This window comes from Strongylocentrotus purpuratus, unplaced genomic scaffold, assembly GCF_000002235.5.
Source record: "Strongylocentrotus purpuratus isolate Spur 01 unplaced genomic scaffold, Spur_5.0 spur5_scaffold_2, whole genome shotgun sequence".
NCBI classification, from domain to species: Eukaryota; Metazoa; Echinodermata; class Echinoidea; order Camarodonta; family Strongylocentrotidae; genus Strongylocentrotus; species Strongylocentrotus purpuratus.
The window spans coordinates 33,801,936-33,829,497 of record NW_022145605.1 but is presented as its reverse complement, the minus strand read 5'-3'; the positions used below and the strand labels follow the sequence as shown (position 1 = coordinate 33,829,497).

Below are 27,562 nucleotides of genomic sequence, written 5' to 3'. Positions count from 1 at the left end.
TGCAAAACATCACGAAATGGAGAGGCTGTATAGCTATAGAGTGGTGAAGTGTAACGTCATCAAAAATCTATTTTTAGAATTTCACAATTGGCTGAGATATGACCATCTGAATGAATATATTTCCCATAGGAACTCAGTGTCATATGCTCTGGCTCCTAACCATTAGGAGCCAGAGCATATAACACTGAGTTCCTAGGACATCTTTTTATTCAGATGGTCATATCTCAGCCAATACTTAACATATTCAATTGGTTTTCGACCTTTGGACATTATTTTGATGCTCTTTCGGAAAATGAAGAAAAATTGAGAAATTCTAAAAATAGATTTTTATGACGTCACAGCTTCGGTACTCTATGGGGTACTAGTATGGGAAAACCAGTGTAAACAATAATATGTATGAAGAATATATCAGTATTATAAGCATTGTTATAGTAATGCACAAGTGCGCTTGATAAATTCTCTAAATTAGAATACTTGCAGAGGCTTAGAATCAAAGCTTTCACAATGTTGTGCCTTGCTCAAGTCTATCAATACGGTATATCTAATATGGTGCTTTCTCTGTAGAATCTGATGAATGGTACAAGTTTATTATATCGGTACATGTTTATCATTGTACCAGTGTTTGCTGTCTTTCGCTATGTCAGCAAAGCCTTTGACAAATCAAACTTGTATTTGAGAACTCTTTACATATATCATTCTAAAGCTTCACATACTAGTAAGTTAATGTACTGTACTTCATTGTTTGGATGAGAGTTTTCACTTGTTTGAATGCATTTTCAAATGAATCATTACTGTATTTTTATGTCACCAGGTGCACGTACATGCTCATCATGAACAAATTTTGTAAATTGTGTGAAATCTCGGTCACATAGATTCATTATCATTATTGCTATTTTTTGTGTTCGTCTTTTTAAAGAAGCACCACAATCTGGATGTTGAAGATATATGATAAAGGTTTTGCTACTGATGGAATGAATTAGTAGTAATGGTGATTTTGACATTTGTATGAATTTATCCCTGAAATTAATAAGCAATCAAAGCAATACAATTCCTGTAAAATCTCTTTATTTATAATTTTGTTTCTACTTTATCTTGGCAAGGGGTGGGAGGGGGGGGGGGGGGCTATTTTTCAGGCAAAAACCCTGTCAGTCATTGTGCGAGACAGTGTCTGCATTGTGATACTATGCTGAGGGCATATTGCTCAGGCTCTGAATCTTGGCTGCTCTTTGACACAGCAATTTATAGCTCTAGACTGACGGAAAGTAGGCTCTGCTCTTTGCTTTAAGAATCGTGAAAAGTATCAAATTTGAATCTGTGCCTGCAGAATACCACCACCCCCCCCCCCCCCCTGGGGGTGGGGCTTCTCAAAGGGAATTATAATTTGGATACATAATGATAAATAATCAAGCTTGATAATGAAAAAGCACGTTTTGAATGTAATTTTACTTACTGAAAGAATATATTATGTGCTCTCGTTTCTAGTCATTTGCAACAAGTGTAGCTTTTGAAATAATTATGCAACACCTCATTCAAATGCCATATGTGCATAATACATGTGTACTGTAAAACCAGAAACTCTTGCATGCGTGAAATGCTTGCAAGTTTCATGAGTGGTTCAGATTTGCGAAAGTTTTGTACTGCGAAGTAATTGAATCACAATTGACAGAGGACCAATTTTTTTACGATTTGTGCAAGTTTCTTACTGTGAAAATTGATGCCCTTAACAATTTGCAAAAGTTAAGGGCCTGTATTCAATAAACTTCTTAAGAACTTTTTTAAATTGTTTTGCTAAGAGAAAAGTCTTAGCAAAAATGTGTGTTCTCTAAAAGCATTGTCGAGGGCTAAGAATTTTGTTGTATCTGTCGTCTAACTTAAGGCAAAGTGCTTACCATGTTTAAAATATGGCTAAGGCAACTTTCTAAAGCTAGACAAATTCTAGACCTTTCTCTTAGACTTAAGAAGAATGTCTTAGAAGTTTATTGAATACAGGCCCAGGTGTCAAAACTATCTGGTTTTATGGTACAGCACTTTTGAGTGTTCGATAAATCTTCTTAACTAGTACTCATCATGAAACTCACTATTGATACTTATATTGATTCACCAATTGGTCATCTTTTGATAATTTTTGTGTGCTAAAGGCAAATTTTCCTGTGAAAAGAATAAAACTCAGACGCAATTTTTAATGATTGAGTTGATGAATTTTTCATTTTTTTGTTTGCAGGATATGAATTTAGTTTAGTTTTACCTGCAAGAAAATGTGTATCTATAGGTGAAGTCTATGCATGATTTTAATAAAAAAGCAACTCATGTTTTGAAAATTAAGCTGATAGAGTTGTAAGCAATCAAACACAAATTGGTATCACTTGGTTTGCAAGATTTGCTCTCCGGCCATTATTCTGTATAGCAATAAAGTTTATCTTGGTAGTTGATAAGTTAAGGAATCATTGGCGTATCAAGGGGGGGGGGGGATTGGGTGTTCAAACTTCCCCTTGGCAAACGGCGTGTTTTAGGTGTTGAATCAAACACCCCCCCCCCCCCCCTTGGAGAAAGGGGGATATTTTAGAATTTTTAAAGACACCCTTTTTTTGTGTGTTTCGGGTGTTTTCAAATGGGGGAAAAAAATGTGTCTGATTCTTTCATTTCCTTTTTGAGATCGCCTTTTTTTGTTGCTCAAGGAGGTGGGGGGGGGGGGGGGTGGATTTTGAGAAGGAAAATAAAAAGAAGTGTTCACTCCCCCCCCCCCCCCCCCCCTGTTGAGCCCCCCAAAAATTGACCCCAGAACCAAAGGCTACATCAATAAACAAACAAGTTTTTGCCAAAAAATCTTTTGTCCCGTCAGTCACGCTTTTATAAAATGCCAACCCTGCATTTCATAATATATAGTAGCTTGGCTCTATTCCCTAAATAATTCTTGTGCAAAAAGAGAGAGAGAGAGAGAGAATGAGAGAGAGAGAGAGAGAGAACGGAGAGAGAGAGAGAGAGAAAAGGAGAGAGAGAGAGAGAGAGAGAGAAGGAGAAAGAAAGACAGAGAGAGAGAGATATACACACATATATATATATATATATATATATATATATATATAGGGGGGTGGGGGAGGGGAGTGAAAGTAGCATGAAGAATATCACATTTTGTGTATGATTGGTATAGGCGATAAAATGTTCTTACATAACTTAACATACGCCGATGCCCAGTTAGCTCAGTCGGTAGAGCATCTGACTTTTAATCAGAGGGTCGCGGGTTTAAGTCCCTCATCGGGCGAGAGTTAATTTTTTTTAATTTTTGTTTTATATGGCGCTTATAGAGACTTCTATGGTAAGCACTTATGAAATAAGCATCGTCTTCATGAGTATCATCATGGCTTGCCATATGCAATGAGTCTCACGCACCTCCCTGGTGGGAACAAATGGAAAAAGTGGCTCCCATACACGCCGCGGGTATCATACGCTGATCAAAAAATCGAGCTGGAAATAAGTTATCCATTCTTTCTTTCTTTCTAATTGTCTTCCTTCCTTCTCTTATTTTTGTTTATTTTGTATGGTCTTGAAACGCTATTATTATTGTTATTATTTTTTTTTGGGGGGGGGGGCGGGGCGGAGGTGGGGGGGGGGGGGCTGGGGTCTCTAATGAAAAGATTATGCACATTGCAGATTATAGTGTTTACAATAAATCTCTGCTATGAAATGCAGACTCTTAATCTGTAAAGAAGAAGAAGAAGATAGAAGAAATAGAAGATATAGAGGAAATAGAAGATATAGAGGATATAGAAGATAGAAGATCGAAGTCGAAGAAGAAGAAGTAGAAGAAGAAGAAGAAGAAGAAGAAGAAGAAGAAGAAGAAGAAGAAGAGAAGAAGAAGAAGAAGAAGAAGAAGAAGAAGAAGAAGAAGAAGAAAAAGAAAAAGAAAAAGAAAAAGAAAAAAAAAAAGAAGAAGAAGAAGAAGAAGAAGAAGAAGAAGAAGATAGAAGATAATAGAAGATATAGAGGATATAGAGGATATAGAAGATGGAAGATAGAAGAAGAAGATGAAGATCGATCGAGGATCGGAGAAGAAGAAGAAGAAGAAGAAGAAGAAGAAGAAGAAGAAGAAGAAGAAGAAGAAGAAGAAGAAGCCAAGAAGAAGCCAAGAAGAAGAAGAAGAAGAAGAAGAAGAGAGAAGAAGAAGAAGAAGAAGAAGAAGAAGAAGAAGAAGAAGAAGAAGAAGAAGAAGAAGAAGAAGAAGAAGAAGAAGATCGAAGAATAAGATCGAAGAATTAGAAGGAGGAAGAAGATCGAAGAAGAAGGAAGAAGAAGATAGAAGACATTGAAAATATAAAAAATATAGAACTTTTATATAGTTTTTTTTTCTCTTCTCGTTTGTACCTACATCGAGCGAGCGCGCCCGCGCGCGCTCCATCTTCAGTCCGCGCATGCGCAGTAGATTGCCACACTGACTGAAATTACTGTAGGCCTAACGCATTCTCGGAGGCTGCGTCGGAGCGATAGTCCACTAATTGAACGTAACTTACGTTACTGTTTTGGTTTAAGTCTGCTTGGTCACTAAGATATCAGGATGGGAATTTTGGAAAGGATTTCTGAAATCGAGGCAGAGGTTTGTAATTGATTTCTGAATTGATTTAACTTAATTTGACATATGTTTTCTATCATGCCTGTTCATTCATTTTTTGCCTTGTCCCATCAATTCACTTTTACGTGTTGATCATAATCATCTGTGCAGTCTCGATATGGAGTCAGAATTCGGAAGTCTTCCGATATCGGCAGTATTCATGGCCAGCACTAGACTTAGGAATTCGGCATCGCATGAGTGTGTGTGTGTGTGTCTATAAAATATGCAATTATAAACAAGGAAGGAATGAAGAATAGCCTCGTAAAAACGTGGACAAATCGCGTCCTAAAAAATAAGAATCATCCACATTTTCACACCACACCACAATATCCTCGTTTAGTTGCTGAAAAGGCTTTTGACGAGTACCAGCACAGACGTAGATCTAGACGTAGACGTTTTTTTTTTTTTCTTAGGCGCTCTGCGGGTAGGGTTCCTGATCCACTGCGCACTGTCAATGCGAAAAACGAATTCCGTGTAATAAAATGGCCCCAGTTCATTCACCGTCTACTTTTACTAGATTTTGGGGTTTTTCCGTCTTCCTGAGGATTAAGGATTTATCATTCATAATGTGAAAGTCTCTGTGTTGCTTCAATGAGAAATGCATCATGGAACATCATCGTGGAATCTGTTTTTGGCATCGCCAATGCGCGGATTGTTAAGAGTCTTTCGCGAAAATGCGGACGATCCTTATTCTCGGACTAGCACCCCTAGTACTGCTATACCAATCGACTTGAAGGTTTGTCTTTGTGTTACGAAGAAAATCCGTGAATGGAAATGCGAGCCTGATTGCGCCCTGCCAGCTGCAGCATGGGCAATTTGCTACACCAGGAGTGTGGTTGTCCATGGTGCAATACACTGAACAGACAGGCATATTCTTTAAAATATTCTTTAAAAATCTAATTCGGAATGGAAATACAACGAGCATGGTATCAATGTTGCAACAAGAAGGTGAAATCAACTGCGTACCTGGCGTTAGTAAGACCGCTTCTCGAGTATGCATCGTCAGCTTGGGATCCCTCTACCAAGCAGAATATCAAGTCCCTAGAACGTGTCCAACGACAAGCAGCCAGATTCTGTACTAGCAACTACAGTAGAGAAGAAGGCACAGTCACCAAGGAGAAACCAGAGACTCAGCATGTTATACAAAATGAAGAATGGACTGGTCGACATTCCTTTGTATGACTATGTACAACTGAATCCCAGGGAAACCAGGGGGAACAACCAGAAGTTCCTACAACTTCGCCACAAAGCTAGAGCCTACCAGGACTCCTTTTTTGTGTCAACCATCAAGGACTGGAATAACCTCCCAACCTCCATAGTAAACAGCCCATCATTAACCACTTTTAAGAACAATTTACTTAAACATTCCCAATAATTTGATTAGAGTCAACCCACACACAGCGTGCTCTGTCTACAAATACGTTAGCGTGGATGTGTCTGGAAAGGACATTTTGCTGACCAAATCATACAGACAGAATGTAATCAAGCAGTCGCAGGCTTAAAAAATCACACTCATCATAGGTTTACCGTTATGGTAAAATATGCAAATGATATGAGTATGACCTCATACTTTCTGAACCCAGGCAATTCTGTCTATTAAGGCCACCCAAGGGAATCCCAAAAAGTGGTCTTTTTTGACAGGTGGCCTTTGCAGACAGGTTTGACTGGAACTTCCAGAAAGTTTCCATTTCAATGCATGACCAGTATTCTACTTCATCTTGAATTGACAGATGGCCCGAACCCAGAAGAACAAGGCTACCAGTGGGCATCTGGGTATGCTCAAAGCCAAGCTAGCCAAGCTGAGAAGAGAACTCATCACTCCTAAAGGAGGTGGAGGAGGAGGGGCAGGAGAAGGTGAGTATCAACTTAAACTTATAAAGAGTAGGGGGGGGGGGGGGTTCACAAGCAAATATTTCAGCATGTAAAATTGGAACATCATGGAAGGAGTACAGGGAATAATTTTCCTGGTATCGCATCACAATTTGCTATGCATTTTTGCATGACTGCTATACATAATATCTTTTGTGTAGCAGTTTTCTTCCATAGAAATGTACAGAATTTCACTTTAAATATTTATCCATCAGCTGAAATTGCTAATCAAAAAATTTGAGGAAAATTATTCCCTGGAGTATGTAGCGATGCGAAGCATGAAGTCCCTTGTGGTTGGGCTCCAGAGCTTGCTTAAGTTAAGGGCTGTAAGGATGTGAGATGCACTCTGGTGCAATCTAATACATATCGTGTAGGTATTCCTCAAGATATTTTCTGTTTTAAAACATAACTCTGATACAAATTATTATTTCACATAATTATTTGATGAATATATGTTAAAAATGGGAGTCTTGAATATATTGATTTCATTATTTTCTAAAACAGAAATGAAATGGGGGTCTTCTTTAGCTTGCATTTGCGATATGGTATCCTTTGCAAATTTTGATTCGCTCGTCGCAAAATCAACCTCCATTTTTATCAATTTTATGAACATCATTAGTAACACTTTATCATGTAAATTTGGATATTTGTATCATTTGTGCTACCACTTTCTTTGATATTTTACTTTTTCAAACAGTTTGAGTTAAATTAAGCCTAATGATCTCTTTTGGTAATTCAGGATAAAATCTGATAGATCGTGAGTAAGTCTATACTTTAAAGCCAATAATATTGAAATCATGAATTTGTCACTTGTCATGGATTTGTTAAACGGGTTGTCCGCTTCCTGACATTTACGTAGGTCGCGGACAAATATATGACTGTCATGGAGTTGGTTTCATGGAACAAACTCTTGTATAGGAAGACAACCTCCCTATAAAGACCGCATTTTTGTTCTTTTGTTTCTAAAGCTAGGAATCTTTCTAGTATTAAAGGCTGCAGGTTTGATTACAACATCGAGAAAGAGACTCAGATATGTCACGGTAAATCGCTATTTGGTCTGATATCAGGTTGTTCCATGGCTTTTCATCTAAACCTACTTCCAATGCTGAGTGCGGAATACAATAAAAACATTGTTAATCATGACAGAAATTGAAAAATCTTGTTTCTTGTTTATCCACAGGATTCGATGTTGCCAAGACTGGAGATGCTAGAATAGGCTTCGTCGGTAAGATGCATTGCAAAGCATTGTTCACAAAGAATGTTTTATTATCTGAAGTTGATATTTCGTAAAATTTGTTTAGTACATTACATTTTAAAGGAATCTTAATTGGATTTTGCTCAATTTTAAGCCTCCTCTGTTGATTACCTAGTGTTTAAAATAAAGAGCTACTGGTCATGTAAGTTTTGCATTCCAGCCCTTAGATGTAAAACACTCTCTATTTGTGTTGAACAGTAGTATCATACTTAATCAAATTCTTTTGATTAGTAATTCAATATCATTAACTGTGAGAATATGAATGGAATCACAGACCCATAGTTTAGGAAATACTCCTTATCTAATCATTCCAGAAATGATTCATAGTGTTTTTTCATTATTTTAACACTTGTTTGTTTATTTCCTTTTGTTTTTGCTAGGGTTTCCTTCGGTGGGCAAGTCTACCCTTCTAAGTAACTTGGCTGGTGTGTACTCTGAGGTGGCCGCATACGAGTTCACCACACTCACCACTGTACCTGGTGTTATCAGATACAAGGGAGCTAAGATTCAGGTAGGTTATCAACTAGTCTGAAATCCAAAATTCAAATGTTCACACTCCAATGGGAGGCCCGTCTTCTGCTAGCTACAATAGCACCTGTAACAACAACAATATCCATAACCCAATGATCTAATTGATGTGCAATGCAGAGTTTGCAGAGTACCAAGTTATCTCAACTCCATTGTTATAAACCTGGAAATCCTGAGCCAAGCCGAACTGATTCAAACATACTGGCAGAAGAGAATCGATTCTCAACGTGTACCCTTCATTTTTCTCCATCCCTTCGCATCCACCAAACGCCCTTCTTGTCCAGATAGCTGATATCTCAAAATATGTTATAATTATTGCGTGTTTACTCTTTTAAATCAATTTCTGACTAGAGCTGTGTTCATTTTTCTTTCATAATGATATTCTTTTAATCCACATATCTTTGTTTTGTTTAGTTACTTGATTTACCTGGTATCATTGAGGGAGCCAAGGATGGAAAAGGAAGAGGACGACAGGTCATTGCAGGTGAATTTTCTATTCTTTTAATTTCTTATTCTTTACACAGTCTTTCCACTAGACAAGTGGACAACTTAATTCTATTCTTTGGCTACTGTACACATTTAAATTTCAGTTTTGTAGCACATTTATAAAGTAAAGCAGCAATTTTTCAATGGTCTTTTCATCACTGTTGTTCAATTTTCATTTTAATTTCCATTTGGTAGCTTGTTTAGATGAAGTAGCAATTTTTCAACGATCTTTATGCTAGTATAGTATGAAAGATATAAGAACAGAACCTGATTATGTGGAAGAATTTGATAGTAATATAGCAGTATTTTTTGTTTTGATCATTACAAAAATGCTTAGTGGAAGGCCCTGTTTTAAATTTGTGTCAGATTTGTAAACTTGAACAACGGTGTCAACAGCAGCAATAATAAATGTATTGAATGATTCTAGGACAATACCCCCTGGAAAACTGCACTTTCTTTGATTACTACAAAAAAACGAATTCTCAACTTCTAGCCTAAACCAAAAACTTAATCTCAAACTAACCCTAAAACTAATCTAAAACCCAACTGCATCCTTAAACATGTGTATTAAAAAAAACATAAAGTAATTGTTGTTAGGAAAAATGTGGGAGCATTCTTAAAGGAGTAGCTTTGTTAACCATAAGGTAATAATTTCAGAAGTAATTGTCGTAGGAGACAGTTTTTAAAGGTGTAGTAAAATTGATATACAGTGAGAGATGTACTGAAGTTAAAGGAGAGTAGTTTAAACCCCGAATGTCATCCTTTCTTTTTGTTTCCAGTGGCAAGGACCTGCAGTCTGATCCTGATCGTACTCGATGTTCTCAAACCCCTCAAGCATAAGAAACTGATTGAACACGAGCTGGAAGGCTTCGGCATCAGGTATGTTCAGAGGATAAAGAATTATGCTCCCTCTGTTGTTCTTACCCATTCAATTAGAGTAATTTCCCACATACTCACAAGTTTTTTTTCTGTTTATCAATAGTATATTTAAACGTGCAGCATCTCTTAATAGAAATAACATTTGTAGCTTGTATTTGTAATGTAGTTTCGCCTAATGGCACCCCTATCATACAGAACAAAATATTCTGGGTGATTGGTTCCCTTTAAGTTTGAAGCACCAATGTACATTTTGATGTTTCATCAGCTATGTGAGAGTGAACAATAATAATTGGTGCCACTTTGACGAGGCCCAGCTGACTTGTTTAGATCTTAACCCGTTGTATGCCGGAGCCGAGTAGTCCCTGTATCAGGCCTATCGGGTCAAGATGATTAACGCAAAATCCAACAAAATAGACAAACTACTCTACAAGAAAGCAGAAAAATCAGAGAAGCAAACTGATAAGAACGTTATGAAGATTTGAAAGTTGTAATCACTATACGTATTGGCACTTCAAATTGGCTTGAGCGTTAATGTTGATGTGATGTAGTGCCGTACTACTGTTCCCATCCGTTCCAACATATAAAATGACTTAAATATGAATTTTCCGAAAATTCATTGCTCAGGAGGGTCTATTTCTTTAGAGGACCCATAATAATATGCTATCTGTAATATATTTTGAGTAGTGCTCCAAGGGAGAAGGAACTTACGATAAACATGGAAATTAATATTTTTACACACAGCAAATGGTGGGAGAGTTATCCACGTCCTACGTCCTAATCCACTGACCAAGCTACCAATTAGAGATTCACATAGACTTAGTGATCTCATATTTCAAACATTCATAAATTCCTGTCCGATTTATTTCAAACTTTTGCCATGCTGTTTCTGTTATATTTCAACGTGATCTTTGATTTGCAGGTTGAACAAGAAGCCACCGAACATAGGATACAAGAGGAAGGACAAGGGAGGAATCAACTTGACCTCTACCTGCATCCAGTCAGTGCTTGACCTTGATACTGTCAAGACCGTCTTATCAGAGTACAAGATACACAATGCTGATATCACTTTGAGGTAAGGTACACCATAGACATACCGGTAACCTGATACTGTGCAACGTATATCTGTGGTAACAATTGCCTCGTGGACAATTCTAAAACTAGTCGTATTTTCAAATGGTTTCAACACTTTTCCTTTCCCCTAAACCTACCCTAAGACACAGTCACTGTCCAATCATGAAGAAAAGAAAGAAAAAGAAAACCCTGATATTGTACAACATAAAGCTGTAATAACAACTGCTTCATGGATAATTCTTAAACTAGTCCAATTTTCATCTACACCAGAAATTTCCCCTTCCTTCCCCTCCCCCTAAATATACCCTAAGATACAGTAACTGTCCAATCATGAAGAAAAGAAAGAAAAAGTAAACCTTGATATTGTACAACATAAAGCTGTAATAAAAATTGCTTCATGGATAATTCTAAAGTTAGTCCAATTTTCAACTTCAAAACTGGACCCAACACTTTTCCTTTCCCCTTCCCCTACGCCTACCCTAAGATACATTAACTGTCCAAGCATAGTAAAGAAGAAAAAAAAAGGATATATGCTACATCCCCTGTACATTGTCTTTCTTATTTGTTGTTTATTTCAGATCTGATTGTATCGTGGATGACCTGATTGATGTGATTGAAGGAAATAGAGTCTACGTCCCATGTATCTACGTACTCAACAAAATTGATCAGATCTCTATTGAGGTAAGTATTCTCTTATTTTGTGTGATATGATTAATAAAACAGAGATTATATCCCATGTATCTACATGTATGTACTCAACAAAATTGATCAGATCTCTATTGAGGTAAGTCTTCTCTTATATTGTGATGTAATGTTATAGAAGGAAACTGAGTGTACATCCCATGTATCTATGTACTTGGCAGAATTGATCAGATCTCTATTGAGGCAAGCCATCTTTCAATCAAGACGATCATTTTAAGGGTTCAATTGATCATCTCTTTTCTTCCAACTGGCAAATTGGCAACACTTGAAGAAAAAAATTCTGTGTTACATATTCTTGACAAAAATGTCTTCTTTCTAACAGGGTTTATAAACTCCAGCAAGGCTGATGTCAGACTGACAAGGGCATGAACTAAAAGTTACACAAACCCAAACGGCCAAGAATTGGTGGGTTTGGACTTGTAGCGTCAGTTTGGTGGTACAAATGGGGTATTACATGAGCTGATACTGTGGAAGATTTTAGAAATTGCCAATTTGGATTCTGAAGTTGTCAACTGTGTTGCCAACGTTTAGACTTTTAATCCTTGATTTTCTGTACAAAATCCTAGGGTGTCAGATAGCATACAATATAGCAGAAAATTATGCATCCAAGTAAAAGAACATTTTAAAAGTCTAATATATCTTTCCAGGGGGTGTTTCACAAAGACTAAGATTGGCTTTAAGTTAGACTTAACTATGGCAGACGTTCAGGCCACTGTTTGCTCTCACCATTATGATCTTTAGATAATACTTTTTCCTTCAATAGTGAATTATCAAAAAATATAAACTCTGTAGATTTGTGACCATGATTTGTACGTCCCTTGAGAGACCAATGCCAGTAAATGGTGAGAGCAAACAGTGGCATGAAGGGCCTGCCATAGTTAAGTCCAACTTGAAGCTGATCTTACTCTTTGTGAAACACCCCCCTAGATCTAATTGCAATAGAATGTTGTTCCAAGGTTACAAGCAGCATGAGAGGTAAATTTAATCTTTGTTTAATTTCTGTATTAAATCTCCACACGATTCCAGGAATTGGACGTCATCTACAAGATCCCTCACTGTGTTCCAATCTCCGCCCATCACAAATGGAACTTTGACGACTTGCTGGAAAAGATCTGGGACTACTTGAGCCTGATCAGAATGTAAGTTGTGTTAGCATCAATCTAACTGTATCTGTATGTAGCTTTCATGTTCATGGAGGTAGGTGCTCAAGTGCTTTGATGATAATTGCTCCAGGCATTATTTTTTACAAAGATGTAGGATTAGGGTCAGGTTTAGAGTTGCTATAAGGTGTTGATTAGGTTTAGGGCGTTTTCGTAAAGTAACCAAATCTATGCATGTGACTTTGTGAAGCACCTCATACAAATTATTTCATTCACCTGTTTAACAAATTAATTTCTCTCAACAGTCAGAATTCAAATTGCATACATTAAAGGTAATACAAAGTTTTGGGAATTTTTGAAAATTGGATGGTGGTGATTCTTTTCAATTTCGATATATTTGGATGCCCCTGTGGATGCAATATAAGCACTAGAAAATTTAGCCCCTAAAACACTTCTGCTTTCGAGAAAAATTAAATATAAAAATTTACCGGTGCTCCCGGTAAATTTTGATAAATTTCAAATAGCGCCGTACGGCCGTACAATGGTAGCTGCGACCATGAAAATTTCAGAATATGTAGTTGTGATATATAATTTCCAAACAGGAATAGCTAATCGGTCGATTTTAGTCAATAAACATTGTTTTATAGCTTAATTAATATCTTGACCTTGAGAGGGAGCTATACAACATAAAGAGTTTATTATTTATAATTTCATAACTTAAGAATCGATTTCAAACGTGACAACGATCACTGAATATTGTAGGGTCGCATATGCTTTCAATATGTTCATTTGAACCAAATTCATGACCCCATACTAAAACTTTGTATTACCTTTAATGGTTGCTAGGTAGGACAAACATTATGGGTTGACCTGCTTTACAATACGTAATATATGCAATTCTGACTTTTGAAGTCCAATTACTTGTAACAGGTAATTGAAATAATTTGTATCGCTGCACTAAGTATAAACTTGGTGCCATTACGAAAATGCACTATTTAGTACACATGACGTGACCCTTAACCATAACACACGTAACCGGTGTGTTGGCTCAGTCAGTAGAGCGTCCGCCTCACAACCAGGAGGTTGTGGGTTCGAACTCCGGCCACGTCATACCAAAAGACGTTAAAAGACGGGAGTTGCTGCTACCTTGTTTGGCTTTCAACAATAAGGGACAGAGCATCGTCGATCTGGCGCTGCTCAGTGGCTGCCAGGCTCACGATCAATTGGGCAAAAAGAATTTCCATTTTCGGTTTAACTAAAAGGTACTATGTCCCATTTGCAGCCCCAAAAATGAAAAGGTTAAATTCTAACGGCATTTGAAAGATAATACTTATTTAGAACTTCCCTAAAAAAAGGGGGGGGGGGGGGCTTGAAAATGTCTTTTAAGTGGGAAAATAACGACAATTATTTGTCGAATCGACTTGGGAGCTATAGAGCCAGTAAGTAACAGTCTGATTTTCAGACCATTGTACCGAATGGTTTTATGCTGCGCAAAGATTCAATCAGTTTAATTTTGGCCATTACAAGAAGTGGGTTATTGATGTAGACATATGCTCATGTACCCTTTACAGCTCATTTTATGTATGTTATTACCAAAGAAGAAAACAAAGCCAGTCAGTCACTCAATAGTGTCTGACAGTGAAGTCTAGCAAGTAAACGTTTTTCCTTGCATAATTGAATATTAGGACACTGATAACGTTTAAATTTCACAGATAGGACATACATGACATATTCATAATTCCTGCAAAGTTCTACAGACTTTGACGTTGGCTGCAAAAGGGACATAGTATCTTTAAAAAAATTTGGAGTGGACTTTGAAAGATTATTATTATTATTATTATTATCTGCCCATGCGCAGATTGTGTATCCACGAACTGGCTAATAAATTGCCATTCAACAATGGTCACCTCTTATCGTGATGTCATGTTTTTCATCTTTGATCAGATACACCAAGCCTAAGGGTCAGCTGCCGGACTACGAGAGCCCCGTCGTACTCAAAAGTGATATCTGTAACGTGGAAGACTTCTGCAACAATCTACACAAGAGCATCCTCAAAGAACTCAAATAGTAAGAAAACCAGCAGACCTGCCTGCCATTTTGTCGTATTTCGTACCATTTTTCAATGGCAAATTGCCCATTCTGTCCAGTAAAGTATCCTACAAGCATCTCACATCGGCAATTCGGGGATGTTCATCGGTTCATGAAACTCATCAAAATCATGCATATTCAACCAATGATACATAAAATCTTTTTTTTTCTCCCTGTTTGTAGGAACTGTGTAAGAGGCATTGAACTGCGTAACAGTCCTTGTTTTGGGATTAAAGAATACAGTTTTTGAACTCCAGAGGTTGGCAGGTCTGAAAGAATCGCAAGACCTCTAGTCAATCTCAAGTTTGCAGTCCCTATCTCATATGTACATACATTGATATCAGTTGCAAATGTTAAAGTTGCGTTTGATTTTAACTCTTTTATCAGACAGGGCCCAGCTGTTCCATAATTCCCCCCCCCCCAAAAAAAAAGAAAATCATAGTCATTTGCACTTGCCATGGTAGATTGTTCAGCATCGTGATCGTCTGTAAAACTGGCGCCTGGCTACTGGCTAGAATGCTCCCCTTGGAGTGGAGAATGTACTGTTGTGAGTGGGCAAGCCTGAACCTGGTGACCAGAGTAATAATGATATCTGTAAGGTGCTTAGGAACATCAAAAGATGTATTATGCACTACATGTATGTAAACCCAGTACGAATTATTAATATTGTGCGAAATATTACCATTGTTGAGGAGTGATTTCTTCAATAATATGAAGTCAACTGTAAACATGTCCATTATTGTTCAGGAAGAAAAACACAGTTTGGTTGTTTCTCTTTATTGTACCTATGTTATGTTTTATTTTCTATTTACTCCCTTAGTGCGCTGGTATGGGGCTCATCCGTTAAACACACTCCCCAGAAGGTCGGTAGAGAGCATACACTCAAGGACGAAGATGTCATTCAGATTGTCAAAAAGTGAGTAGATTGTACATTTGTGGCTTCAAACTACCATCTTAAATCTTTATTTAACAAAATTTGTTTAAGCTTAATTAATTTTTATGTCTAAGATTGTGAAGAGGCATCTACATCGGATGTATCCTAAGTATTGTTTTCCTTTATATCCTATTCATAATATCCTGCTCAAAAGAGATGAATGTTGTTTTTTTACCATTGACCAATGAATGATAGACCAAATGGGTAGTAGACTTATTGGAGATTAGACCAAATTACTATTTATAGCCTAAATGGTCATTAGACCAAATGATAAGTAGACAAAATGAATATTAGACCATGTGGTCAATGTGGATAGTAGACGAACTGGTTGTAGACCAAACGGCAATTCACCTTTCAAAATCAATACTGGTACATGTAAACCAACTTGGATGATCATTGGTATGCATGTATTTTCAATACAATACCACATTGGGAGGTAGGTATAGTGCCAAGCCAATAACAATGCAATTTTTGGGGTTTTTGAAGATCGGTTTCTTCTTTTAAATGATTCATATATTTGATGCAGCAGGTCACATTTTGATATTAAGTTTTTATGTAAGATAAGTTAATGTCTGTTTCTATGTGAATATGGATTTTCATTTTGAATTTTGAAGAAATGGAATCAGAGACTTCAAATATAAGACAGATGAAACTTGGGAGGAAACTGTTTTTAGAGTGAGATTATTGCATTGCTTCATGATAAACCTAACTTATTTTCGTTAACTCTCTCTCCCTCTCTCTCTCTCCATCTCTCTCTCTTTCTCTCTCTCTCTCTCTCTCTCTACCTATCTCTCCCTCTCACTCTCTCTCTCACTCTAGGGTATGAACATAATGCTCACTGTGACACCAATCATCTACTTCAAGACTCCTACAACAAAGCTTACAACAAAGTAAAGATATATTTCACCTGACACTTGCAGACTGCTCATATATCTTCTTTTGGTTAATGAAATGGTTAACAATTTTTTTTATGAAGGCTAATTTAAAGGGTCAAAGAACCCTAATCATTGCATGCATATCATCAACTGAGGGCCAGAAGAGGCATTAAAGAGAAAGGTTGAGTTCTGGGAAGAGGTGAAAAATAATTTGTGATCATTATATCATGCAAGTGTGGAAGAACATCAGATAAAAAATGATCCCTTAAAAGCATGGCTCTTCAAATGCCTTAATATTCGAAAAATTGCGTGTAACATCATATAAATCGGGTCAGATTTTCATGCCACATGTTCGTGTAGTCCCATATACATCTTTCTGTGTACAGTGCTTGTAACTTTACCAAGACTGGGTCAAATTTCTTATCATTTTGATGCTACCAGAACCTTGCAGTACACACCGATGCTTATATGCTACATGATCAACCTTTTCTAAGCGATTCCACAATGTTTCTTTCACAATGCAATCGCAAGACCAGAACCCAACTTTATCTTTAAAGGTCGAAGAACCCTACGGTAATCATTATGTGTATATCATCAACTTAGAGCTAAAAGGGTGTTAAATCTGTGTTAAAGGGTGTAATTAAACACTTTTCTTGTTCTACGCAGACAACATCTTTTTTTAATAACAGCTCTCCTTGGGTCATTTGAAAACAAAATTATAGAATATATTTTGAAGTGTACTATCATTCAGCAGGGTCATGTGATGACGGAGATGATTCATGCAAATGGTTGCTACCTCCTCTTAGATTTATAACAGTGGTATATTAACAGAGAGGTACGACCATGCTATAAATCAGGTATCCTAAACACTATTCCATGACTTATTTGCTTGATTGATTATCGTAAATGGGTTTAGATATATGCAGTACTTCACACACACACACACTTTTATGATTAGAGATAAGCTTAATTAGAGGCTATTACAAAGTTTACTGGGTCATTAGTACCGACTTCTTATGGGTTATTGGATGATAGGAGGGATGATGACTACCCCCCACTCCATAAATCTGATAATTTTCAAGATAAACTCGTAAATATTCTAGTTCTTTGTTTTATGCTGTCATACAGAAGGAGTATTTTGGCAGTAGATGATTTATCTTCCGATCAAGTCATTGTGTTTCTTTTGAGCCTGAAGGCTATTAACTATGTTTTAAAGTACATGTATACAAGTTAAAGGTTTTAGGTTACTTGGTGCCTCTGATTCTAAACAAAATCCTGGATTTAGCTCATGATGCAATCCTAATTATAAACCTTTAGGTCAGAAATGAATCCCATGACTTTTACAAGCCCATCGCATGTTTGATTATCAAAATATTTATGATTGAAATTCGAAATTTCAAAAAACGTTTTTCCATGAAAATAAGACATTAGGCAATCTTTTTAAAATCTTCCAACGCTTACATTTTTGGAATGGTATATAGAGCCAATTCATTGCTTTGTGACGATTTACATTCACCTAATACATAATTGAATTGTTATTTAAAAAAAAATTGTAGTTGGGAGAATTAAGGAGTCAATCAGGTCAATATTTCCCAATTGTTATCATTAATAATGACCTGTTTTCACTCGAACTTTCAGATTATCTTTACTTGTACATCTAGCATTGAAGTCACTACCTTAGCACCATTTTCTCTCATCTGAACAATGTTACCAAGTCCCTTTAATGATCTCCTGCATCTTCACAGATGACTTGGAGTAGGGCCAACATGAAATATATATTATTTTTTTTGGTTGTTTTCTGTATCATGAGATAAGAGAGGAAGGAAATGGCTACATGTGTTTTACCAAAAATGCTGATAAGAGGTGCATGACATATCACTGTGGTTGACAAATCCATGAATTCTGTACATGTTGAAATTCTAGAAGGAAATCCGAATCTTGACATGCATGCCTTTTCTTAGACAGTCACATGTATTATTGCCAGATGCATGTGTTTTTTTTGTTATTGCTGTGTGGGACGAAAGAGGGAAAAGAGAGTAGATTGTTTCCACTTCTATTACCCCTTGCACAGGAAGGGACATTCTGATTATTAGTGTGTCATTATTTGCTAAAAGCTAAAGCTCAACCGAAACTGCTGCTGATGTAATGCCAGTATAATGCCATTCTCTGTTACTAGTTGAACCTCTCGGATTTGAATGGGTTGCCAATATTAAGGTGTTGTCCCGCCATATGTTAATGCTATCAATACAGAAAGTGGAATTGCACAATCGGTCTTGTTCGACCACATTGTTGTAGCAACAAAAAAAGCTTAGATATACATTGTCTAGTTATTGTAATGCTTTTATTTCCCCATGCTATTTACTTTTAAGAGCAATGTGGGTTGATTTAAATTTTGTTAATGTTTAAAAAGACCAATGTTGATTGATTTAACCAGGGAGATATGAGTTTAAACTCACATCTCCCTGATTTAACTACCGGTATGTAATTGTTTCATTAAGGGAAATCAGTATGGTAATTTCCGCATGATTTAATTTAAAGGGCACCATAAGTAGTGATATTTTCATTTTCTTCTTTAATAATTCTTGGGGAGGGGGGCAGGGGTTCGATTGAATTATGTGGAGTTATTTTTCATAAAAAGATAAGTCAATAAGAATAATTAAATATTTCCTTCATGTGCTTATAACTGCTTTTAAGATGGGCATTGAAATTTTGATTGTCAATAAAAGTTTATAACACATGTACAAGTAATAATGACATTTGATCTTTCATTCTTGTGAGTATCAATCAGTGAATTGCAGGGCTGAATTGCATGGAGTTTACAAAGTAAAATCACACACACTGACAGAAACATGTCTTACACATCTGTACATATCGTACTCTTACACATCTGTACATATCATAGTCATACTCATAGTCATATAATCATACAATAACATGAAGAAGAGAGAGAGTGTGTGTGTGATAGAGAGAGAGAGAGAGAGAGAGAGAGAGAGAGAGAAGGGTGAGGGAGAGACGAGAAAGAAAGGAGAGATAGAGAAACAACGATATTGAGGCAGAGGTGTGACAGTCTTTAAGAAGAAGAGATTGTAAATTGAATAATAATTGTGTTAATAAATGATTTAACAATTAATCGTCTGTTATGCCACTTGATATATTTTAGATGACATAATTGCAGAAATAATTGTCTCAAGCGGAGGTAAAGTGTAGGGGAAATAGAAGGGAATCAACGAGAGGGGACAGCAAGGAGGAAGTGAAACAGAAGAGAGAGAGAGAGAGAGAGAAATGCGTTTTCATAGAAGACCCTATATGCATCATAGTCCCAATTATCACAACATTCCATGTAGCTTGCTATGTTATGAGAGTATAGGCCCCCAGCTCGACATGTGTTTTTGGTTTGATTATACCCATATGGTTGCATTATGACATATGGAAAAAAGGAAGAATCAACTAAATATCCGTTAATTATTGTTTGAACTGGTGATTTTGTAATACTTGATAATAATGATACCAAGCTATAAACATATAAACTCTGATAAGGATATATAAAGAGAATTACACTTATTTTGGGGGGGGGGGCAATTAGGTTTGCGGTTACACCACATAATCTTTTGACAGGGTTATAAAAGTTCCCAATCATACTCGATCTGATAAAAGGTTGTATACCTTATATGATCGTCTTCAGGATACCTTCGTTGGGATGCACTTCGTAAAGACTTCTTTTCTTATCTTCTGTTATATGTTACTATGTATTGATGTTTTTGATGATGTTCATATTGTTCACGTAGTTTGTATCTTCGTATTGTTACGATGCATTTGAATAAAACGGAATAAAAATAAATGAATAAACAAAATTCGCCGGCCGACCGACATTATACATCAGCATCTCATCGGAGTAATTCAAACTTTTGCATTGATAAGTACACGAGGATCGAGCGAGAATACCGACACAGCTGACCCAACATATATATGCGTATCTTTCTTGCTCTCTCGACGAGACGATCGACTCCACCCAACAACCCCCTCTCTCTTTTACTCCCACTCCTCCTCTCTTATGCTCTTACTCCCCCTCTCCTCTCTTTCATCTCTCCGTTTCTTTTGTTTAATTTTCTCTCTTTTTTTGTTCCTTTTCTTTCTTTTCCTCTCTTTATTTCTTTTCTTTTCCCCTTTTCTCTCTCTTTTCTCTTTTCCTTTTTTCTTTTTCTTTCTTCTCTCCTCTTTCATTTCTTTTCTTTCTTTTCTTTTCTGTTTCTTTCCCTCCCTCTTTTCTCTTTTTCCCGACGGCAGCGCAATTTTACCGACAAAATCCTGATAGGTGGGGGGGGGGGGGGGAGGGTACGTGTCGCATCCCACCCCCCCCCCCTTTAGCGACGCCCCTGCCCGCAGTTGCAATTAGCGTGGTATTTGGTCGAGAACATCCTGATAAATATTAGTCTTGTTTCCAAAATATCCCGCTATTTGGGAAATAGCGGGCTAATTTGCACCTGTCCGAGCTAGTTTGTGATGAGCGTATCGGTCTGGTGTAGACGCAATTTCGAGCTTAATATCCCGAGTCTGAAATTAGCGGGTTATTTGGCAAAATCGAGCTGATGAGGTCAGGCCTATGTGTAAAAGATCTGTGGATATTTGGGGGGTTATTTGTACAATTGTTGTCTCCGAAGTGGCTTAGATATATACTATAAATTGTAATGATGTTGTGTTTTTTTTAATCAATACAAAAAACAACATTTTTTTAAAGGCAGATTTATTTCTGCATTTATTAACAAAATAAAAATGGAATATACAAAGAACATATTTTTCAATAAAATTGAAATAAGAAAACAATGAAATTAGAACAGTTATACAACCATAATATATAAATGTGACAATAATTTGACCATATTATTATACTAATAAATAAATGCAGTAGACCAACCATCTCTTTTCATCAGGTTTAATCTGTACCTTAAACAAAATAAAATATTTAAACAAATGTGTATACCCTTACATGTTGACTTCATTTCAATGTCAAAAATCGAACCAGAAAAATGGCAATAAACATGTTTTTTCAATAGCTCGATGGCATACTAGTACTTGAATACATATTAAAATGTTCTTTGGTAGTTTTTGTGTATAATAATATTACAACGATGGGAAGTTTAACGCACATTATAATTCAATTTACAAATAGTATACCACGCAAATGGTAAAAATATATATGAGAATGTATATGCGTTAATATTATAATTTCGAGGGGGCACACATTATACAAAATGTATTACTGATTTCCGTCGTTCAAGTTTAGTTCTTGACCATTTTCTTTAAATTCTACGAATGGTCTGCAAATTTGAGGGAAATTACGTTAAGGAGAATATAAGTTCATATTGCATAGACAAACAATAAATCGAATGCCCTTTACATCGGTATATTACTGCTACCCTAGTGGATTTAAGAAATGTACATAATAATGCATTTAAATCATTAAGATTCATTCACTTAAGGTGTACAGCTGCACCAATTAGGTTTTGCAACTTACAATAGTTGTAGCATGGTTTATCTTAAACTTAATGGTCCGCATCCTACTAAATAATTTAGTTAAACCTGACCAAAGAAAACTTAGACTTTGGACTACTTTCCTTCGTTCAACCACCTTTAAACGAAAGCTGAAGCCCAGTGTCGGGTATAAAGTTTAGTAGAATATACGGGCAGTTGACTTTCAAAGTGACAGCATAGTAAACAGAGAGTCTGAAGAGGGTATTTGCTTTCCAGATATACCTTACTTATAAGTGTCTGTCGTCTTCGATTACTAAACAACAATGTGTTTTTTTTTCAGTTCAAGATAGTGAATAGAATTCTTTATAGGAAAGGTGCTTTGTTAAGATTAAAATGAGTTACAGATAACTTAGGTACATTCTGTAATAACAGTGTAGAAACAATTATACTTAATTTTGTTACTGTATTCATTCAAACGAAACATGGTCAAAACTTGAGTATTGGCTGTCCCGTAATAATCTACTTATTAAGTTTAGAAATCAAAATAAGTTGTTTGGGTTTCACGGTAATAATAACAGTGCCCTCAACTGTAGTATGGTTATAGTAAGGAAAGAAATATTTGCAGCCAAATGCAAACAGTGTTTGCCAGTTTTTGAACACATAATATCAGCTAATAAAGTGTTATTATAACATCGAATATTATAATATATATAAAACAAATCTGAAAGAAAAGAAATTTTATGAAAAAAGTGGTTACTTTTTGCAAAGTGTTTCTGATTGTTTATTTCTTCTAAGATCATTTTGCCATCTAAATCTGTGATATTTAAAAAAAAAGTGAACTTCAATGTGTAACTGATATCTATACATGTATTTTCTTGTCATATCTTGAATGGCCAAGAATATTATTTTGAAATTCTGCATGTATAAATCAATTTGTATACATAATAATTATGTGAACGATATTATTTAATAAAGGATCCATGTGGAAGGGGAAAAAACAACAACAATGTTTTGAAGAAGTCACTTAAATAAAATTCACTTTTGACGATTATATCTGCCTCTTGACGTCATCAAACTGTTGATTACGGTTCTTTATTTCATTTAACCGCTGATCATAGATATAAAAATGAAAACGGATGATGGCTTTGTAAGATAAAGTTCCCACTACGATAAATAGTTAATTGTTTGGCGGCCTACATTTCGAATTAATCATCTTAATCTCATTGACGTGACGACATGGTAGAGTAGTTTTATTTTTGTTTGATGATTTATTACTCTATAAATAAAGAATAATGAGTTCAATACTTCTTTCATAATAATCTCTTATCTCATACCAAATATGCATCGTGGCTTTTATCACGTACAAATAAAAATAAAATCTTGGTTATATTGATATTTTGACAAATATTTTAAAAGAAAAATTAAAACAGTAGTGCTCATGCTATCACCCAAAATAAAGAGAAAGTTAAATTACATTTCCATCGATCTACGTGGCCGTACAATCACGCTGAGTTCTATTAAGATTTAAATAAAATATCATCAAAGTACTGAAGTTGAGTTGGATAGCACTGGCTATCAAAGTACTTTTACGAATTTTGTAAACGGGACGTACTTTGTACGTTTACATGAGAATATAAGATATAAGTTCATATTACATAGACACACAATAAATATAATGCCCATTACATCGGTAGTTTACTGCTTCTTACTGCTACCCATATAGATTTAAGAAATATATATAATAATGCATTTAAATCATTGAGATTCATTAAGGTGTACAGTGTGCACCAAATAGGTTTTGCAACTTATAATAGTTGTAGGGGGGGGGGGGGTAAGCGGACACTTTTTTTTTTTTTTGGTCTCGAAATTTGAAAAAAATTTTATTTTTTTTATTTTTTTATTTATTTTATTTAAAAACAAAAAACAAACAAACAAAAACAAAAACAAAAAAAGCAAAGGGGGGGGGGGGGGGGGGGGGAAGACACTTTTTTTTTTTTTGGTCCCGAAATTTGAAAATTTGACATTTTTTTTCGTTGGGGGGGGGGGGGGGTAAGGTCACTTTACGTTAGCCGTGGGCATAATTTTTTTTTTTTTTAATTTATTTAAAGAAAAAAACAAAACAAAACAAAAAAACAAAAAAACAAAGGGGGGGGGGGTTTAGTTTTTTTAGGGGGGTTTACACACATAAAAATACCAAAGGGGGGGTTTGAACCCCCAACCCCCCCCCCCCCCCTGCGTACGCCCCTGCCGTCGATCTATACGTGGCCGTACAATCACGCTAAGTTCTATTAAGTTATAAATAAAATATCATCAAAGTACTGAAGTTGAGTTGGAAAGCACTGTCTATCAAAGTACTTTACGAATTTGGTAAACGGGACGTTACTCTGTACTTTTACATTAAATACTAGTAGAGCATTTTACTTTTATATTTTAATATACACATAGTCTGTGTACAGTGTACCGCATTTCCCCCTGTTCCGGTAAAAATGTTTAACGTTTTGATTTACTGTATGTTTCCTTTTTTCTCTTCAATTTACACTGGAATCGTGTTATCACACAGCATATTGACTTCTAGAGATTTGAGCAGCTGTTCTTTGAAATATTCCCGCCCTGCTTCGTCGTCTGTCCACCTCAAGTAAGGCTTATTCTTACTCAAGAACACTCGAACTAGAAATGGAAGATCTTTGTCTTCGATATGCTCCAAGAATACGATGATCACCTTCTCGACTTGCGTTTCGTTCACGTGTTCAAGCGCTAGGCGAAACTTTGTTGTAAACCATTCATCTCGAATAGACGCGTTGCTGAGAAGAAGCACCGTCTTGTAACTGTGAACGACGGAGTAGTGGACCGCGTCCAAATAGTACATGCCGGGGATCAAATCTTCATCTCCAAAGACCATGTCGGTATGGAGATCTTTCTCCGGGAAATGGTCCCCGATAACAGGTTTGAGGTAGTCGTCGACCCACGGCTGATCGTCGGCGGCGAACATGACGTTGGTGTGATACTCGTAGTCGTCGGCATCACGCGCTTTGTATAGTCTGTATCCGAACAACGACAGCTTTAGCATGAACAATCTATATCGGATCCAATATCTGTAGTGAACTGACAAACCCATACAGACTATGATTACGATAAGGAGCGAGGGGAGGCTTATGATTAAAGCGATGTTGGGTCCACAGTAGGAAGCTGGTTCGAAATCGGCAATGCGTTCTCCAACGACATCTTCAAACGAAGCAGGTGAACAAAGAGTGCGCCTTTCACCGATCAACGAGGCATTCGTGACTTTCAACCAATCAGAGAAGGGCTCTAATGCGCATGTGCACGCTAACGGGTTTCCTTGGAGATCTAACGTTCTCAGCTCGGACAGATGCGACATGGAGTCGCCTGCTATAAATGTTATCGCATTGTTCGGAAGAGTAATGTACCGGAGTGATATTGTGTTTTTGAAAATAGCACTACCGAGTGATGTCAGTGAATTCCCAGCTGCGGAAAACGTTTCCAAATGTTTAAGATTCCATAACAAATTTGTAGGCAAATCAGAAATACTGTTCATGTCAAATGATAGCGAGGTTAAATTGATCAAATCGGTGAAAAGGTTCGCTTTGATTGACTGTAATCCACAACCATTGAAAGATAGAAATAACAGAGAGGTTAGGTTCTCAAACGTTTTTTCGGGAATGTTAATAATTTTCGGATTGTCGTCGAGCCGAATTTCTCTCAGATGCGTATTTTGGGAGAACATAGAAACTTGATAATAATCATTCCACAAATCTCCGGACTGGATACTATTTCCAGACAAATCGATGCTTTCCAGGTACCGTAGATCAGTAAGGAAGTTCCCAGGCAGGGCTAGACGCAGGTCTGCGTTCCGAAAATTAAGACTCCTTATATTTGGGACGAACTGAAACGTTCCATGTAAAATACTACCCACTTTTGTTTGAGACAGATCCAACTTTTCGAGTCGGTGCAAGCCATTCAATGCCTTGATGTTCAAATACGTGATTGGATTCGAGTGCAGGTCAAGTGAGGTCAAATTCTCCAAGCCGAGAAAAACGTTCGCTGGAATATTATCCAATCGGTTTTTCGCCAGTTTTAAAGTGTGCAGTCGAGTGACATTCCAGCGAGTATTATGAGTCAATGATTGGAGCTCTAATATCTGATTGTTTTCCAGGTTAACCTCCTCGAGTGCAGTCATTTCGCGAAATGCTGTGGTGCCAATGTGATAGATGGAATTATCAGCCAATGACATGTTCCGCACACCATTAAGAAGTATTGTCCAGGGGGGTATGGAGGTAAACTCATTTGCAGAAGCCCCAAAGTAATCTATCGTTTTATTTTTGAGAAATATGAAATTTGTTGGATCTTTTGAATTCATCAAAGAAGCACGAAGCTCTATCGATCGCAGCATATCGTTCTTCCGCATACCGTAAAATAAACTTGCAATCCCAACTTCACTCAAAGGATTATAACTCATATCCAATGCTTGAACTTTTAAAAAAATCACTGCTCTGTAATCGACCAATACAATGTTATTTCCTCCAAGAAACAAGCTAGACAGTGTACTATTTTCCAAAAACTGAAAATTTACCTGCCTCATTACGAGAATGTTGTTTCTACTCAGGCTGACGATGGACCCGTTCGTAAGATTTGGAAACCGTTCGCAGTATGGCAAATTAATATTATTTAAAAATAGCAAAAGCTTACTCAGACGTTTTAAGGGCAGAAGGGTCTTGCAGGGAATCGTGTCGAAACGGTTGTGACCTAGATTGAGCTCGGTCAATTTGGTGTTTGTGACGAACAGATTGTCCGGTAGACTGGAAAGCGAGTTCCCGGACAGGTCGAGCACCTCTAAATCACATAGACCGTCAAACGCCAAACTCTCAACATCAGTAAGCTCAGACGAATCGACATACAGCTCCCTTAACTGGGTAAGATTGGCGAAACTATCATTTCGCAGCCGATAAAGCAGATTGAAGCCCAGATAAAGAGTTTCTGTTTCGGGTGGAATATTATAAGGAACTGCGGTGAGATTTCGTTCACTGCAGTTGACAAATTTCCGCCATTTTTGGAAATCACACACTTCAGCTGCATCCACGGGCGTCATCGATGGCGATGATGATGGCCAGTAGATCACCGACTCGTGTTCGTATTCGTCGTCCAGGTCCACTTCATCATCCTGGTCGTAGGGTTGTTCGTTATAGTCGATGGATCGCACGATAACGGCAAAGAAAATGACAAACATCAAACATTTAATCGCCATCCTGCATGAAAAGTGGACTGTTAAAAAGTCTATATATTAACCAAGCAGATGATTGAGAGAGAATAACGCAAGACTAAGAGGGAAAACGAAGTGTTGCAATATCGTTTGGACATGTTCTGCAAGTGATGACAATGAAAGGCACGCTCATTCCTTCGCTTCGAACTTTTCTGTCCCACTCCCGGATGTGAGTTCATCGATCAGCCTTCCGCTTGATGTGCAAACAGCTTGGTGATACCACACTACAAGAAGAAGAAAAAAATGCTCGGCAGGCGGGGGCGGTTTCAACGGATTTAGAAAGTGGGGGGGGGGGGGGGGGGGCGAGGGTTGCACACCAAATGCGTCGATTTCGGGGATAGAAGTGACTCCTCAATTTCGGAATTTATTCCCTATTTCATGTCTTAGCTATCGAGATGTTAATTCTAATTTATGTTTTATCCTCGACG

At 36.9% G+C, this 27,562-nt stretch overlaps 2 protein-coding genes and 1 non-coding gene across 4 annotated transcripts; 2 read left to right on the top strand and 1 right to left on the bottom strand.

Annotated features, from left to right (window-relative positions):
- Positions 1-3,186: 3,186 nt before the first annotated feature.
- Positions 3,187-3,259, top strand: TRNAK-UUU. The gene has a single exon. It is a non-coding gene; the product is annotated as a tRNA-Lys (tRNA).
- Positions 3,260-4,476: 1,217 nt separating this feature from the next.
- LOC586291 (developmentally-regulated GTP-binding protein 1) lies at positions 4,477-16,828 on the top strand. 2 transcript variants are annotated; one of them, XM_030992255.1, is made up of 12 exons: positions 4,477-4,588; positions 6,334-6,457; positions 7,653-7,697; positions 8,108-8,238; positions 8,670-8,739; positions 9,521-9,620; positions 10,540-10,692; positions 11,270-11,372; positions 12,420-12,532; positions 14,438-14,560; positions 15,402-15,497; positions 16,335-16,828. In XM_030992255.1, exons 1-12 carry the CDS (start codon positions 4,550-4,552, stop codon positions 16,339-16,341), a joined length of 1,104 nt encoding a protein of 367 aa, XP_030848115.1. In that variant the 5' UTR covers positions 4,477-4,549; the 3' UTR covers positions 16,342-16,828. The 2 variants fall into 2 exon arrangements, with proteins under 2 accessions (XP_030848115.1, XP_030848116.1); XM_030992256.1 differs by lacking the exon at positions 16,335-16,828 and having other exon boundaries at positions 15,402-15,501.
- Positions 16,829-24,097: 7,269 nt separating this feature from the next.
- On the bottom strand, positions 24,098-27,350 carry LOC105442321 (toll-like receptor 3). The gene has a single exon (XM_011674306.2). The coding sequence runs from the start codon at positions 27,117-27,119 to the stop codon at positions 24,393-24,395; it is 2,727 nt and encodes a 908-aa protein (XP_011672608.2). The 5' UTR covers positions 27,120-27,350; the 3' UTR covers positions 24,098-24,392.
- Between the last annotated feature and the right edge of the window lie 212 nt (positions 27,351-27,562).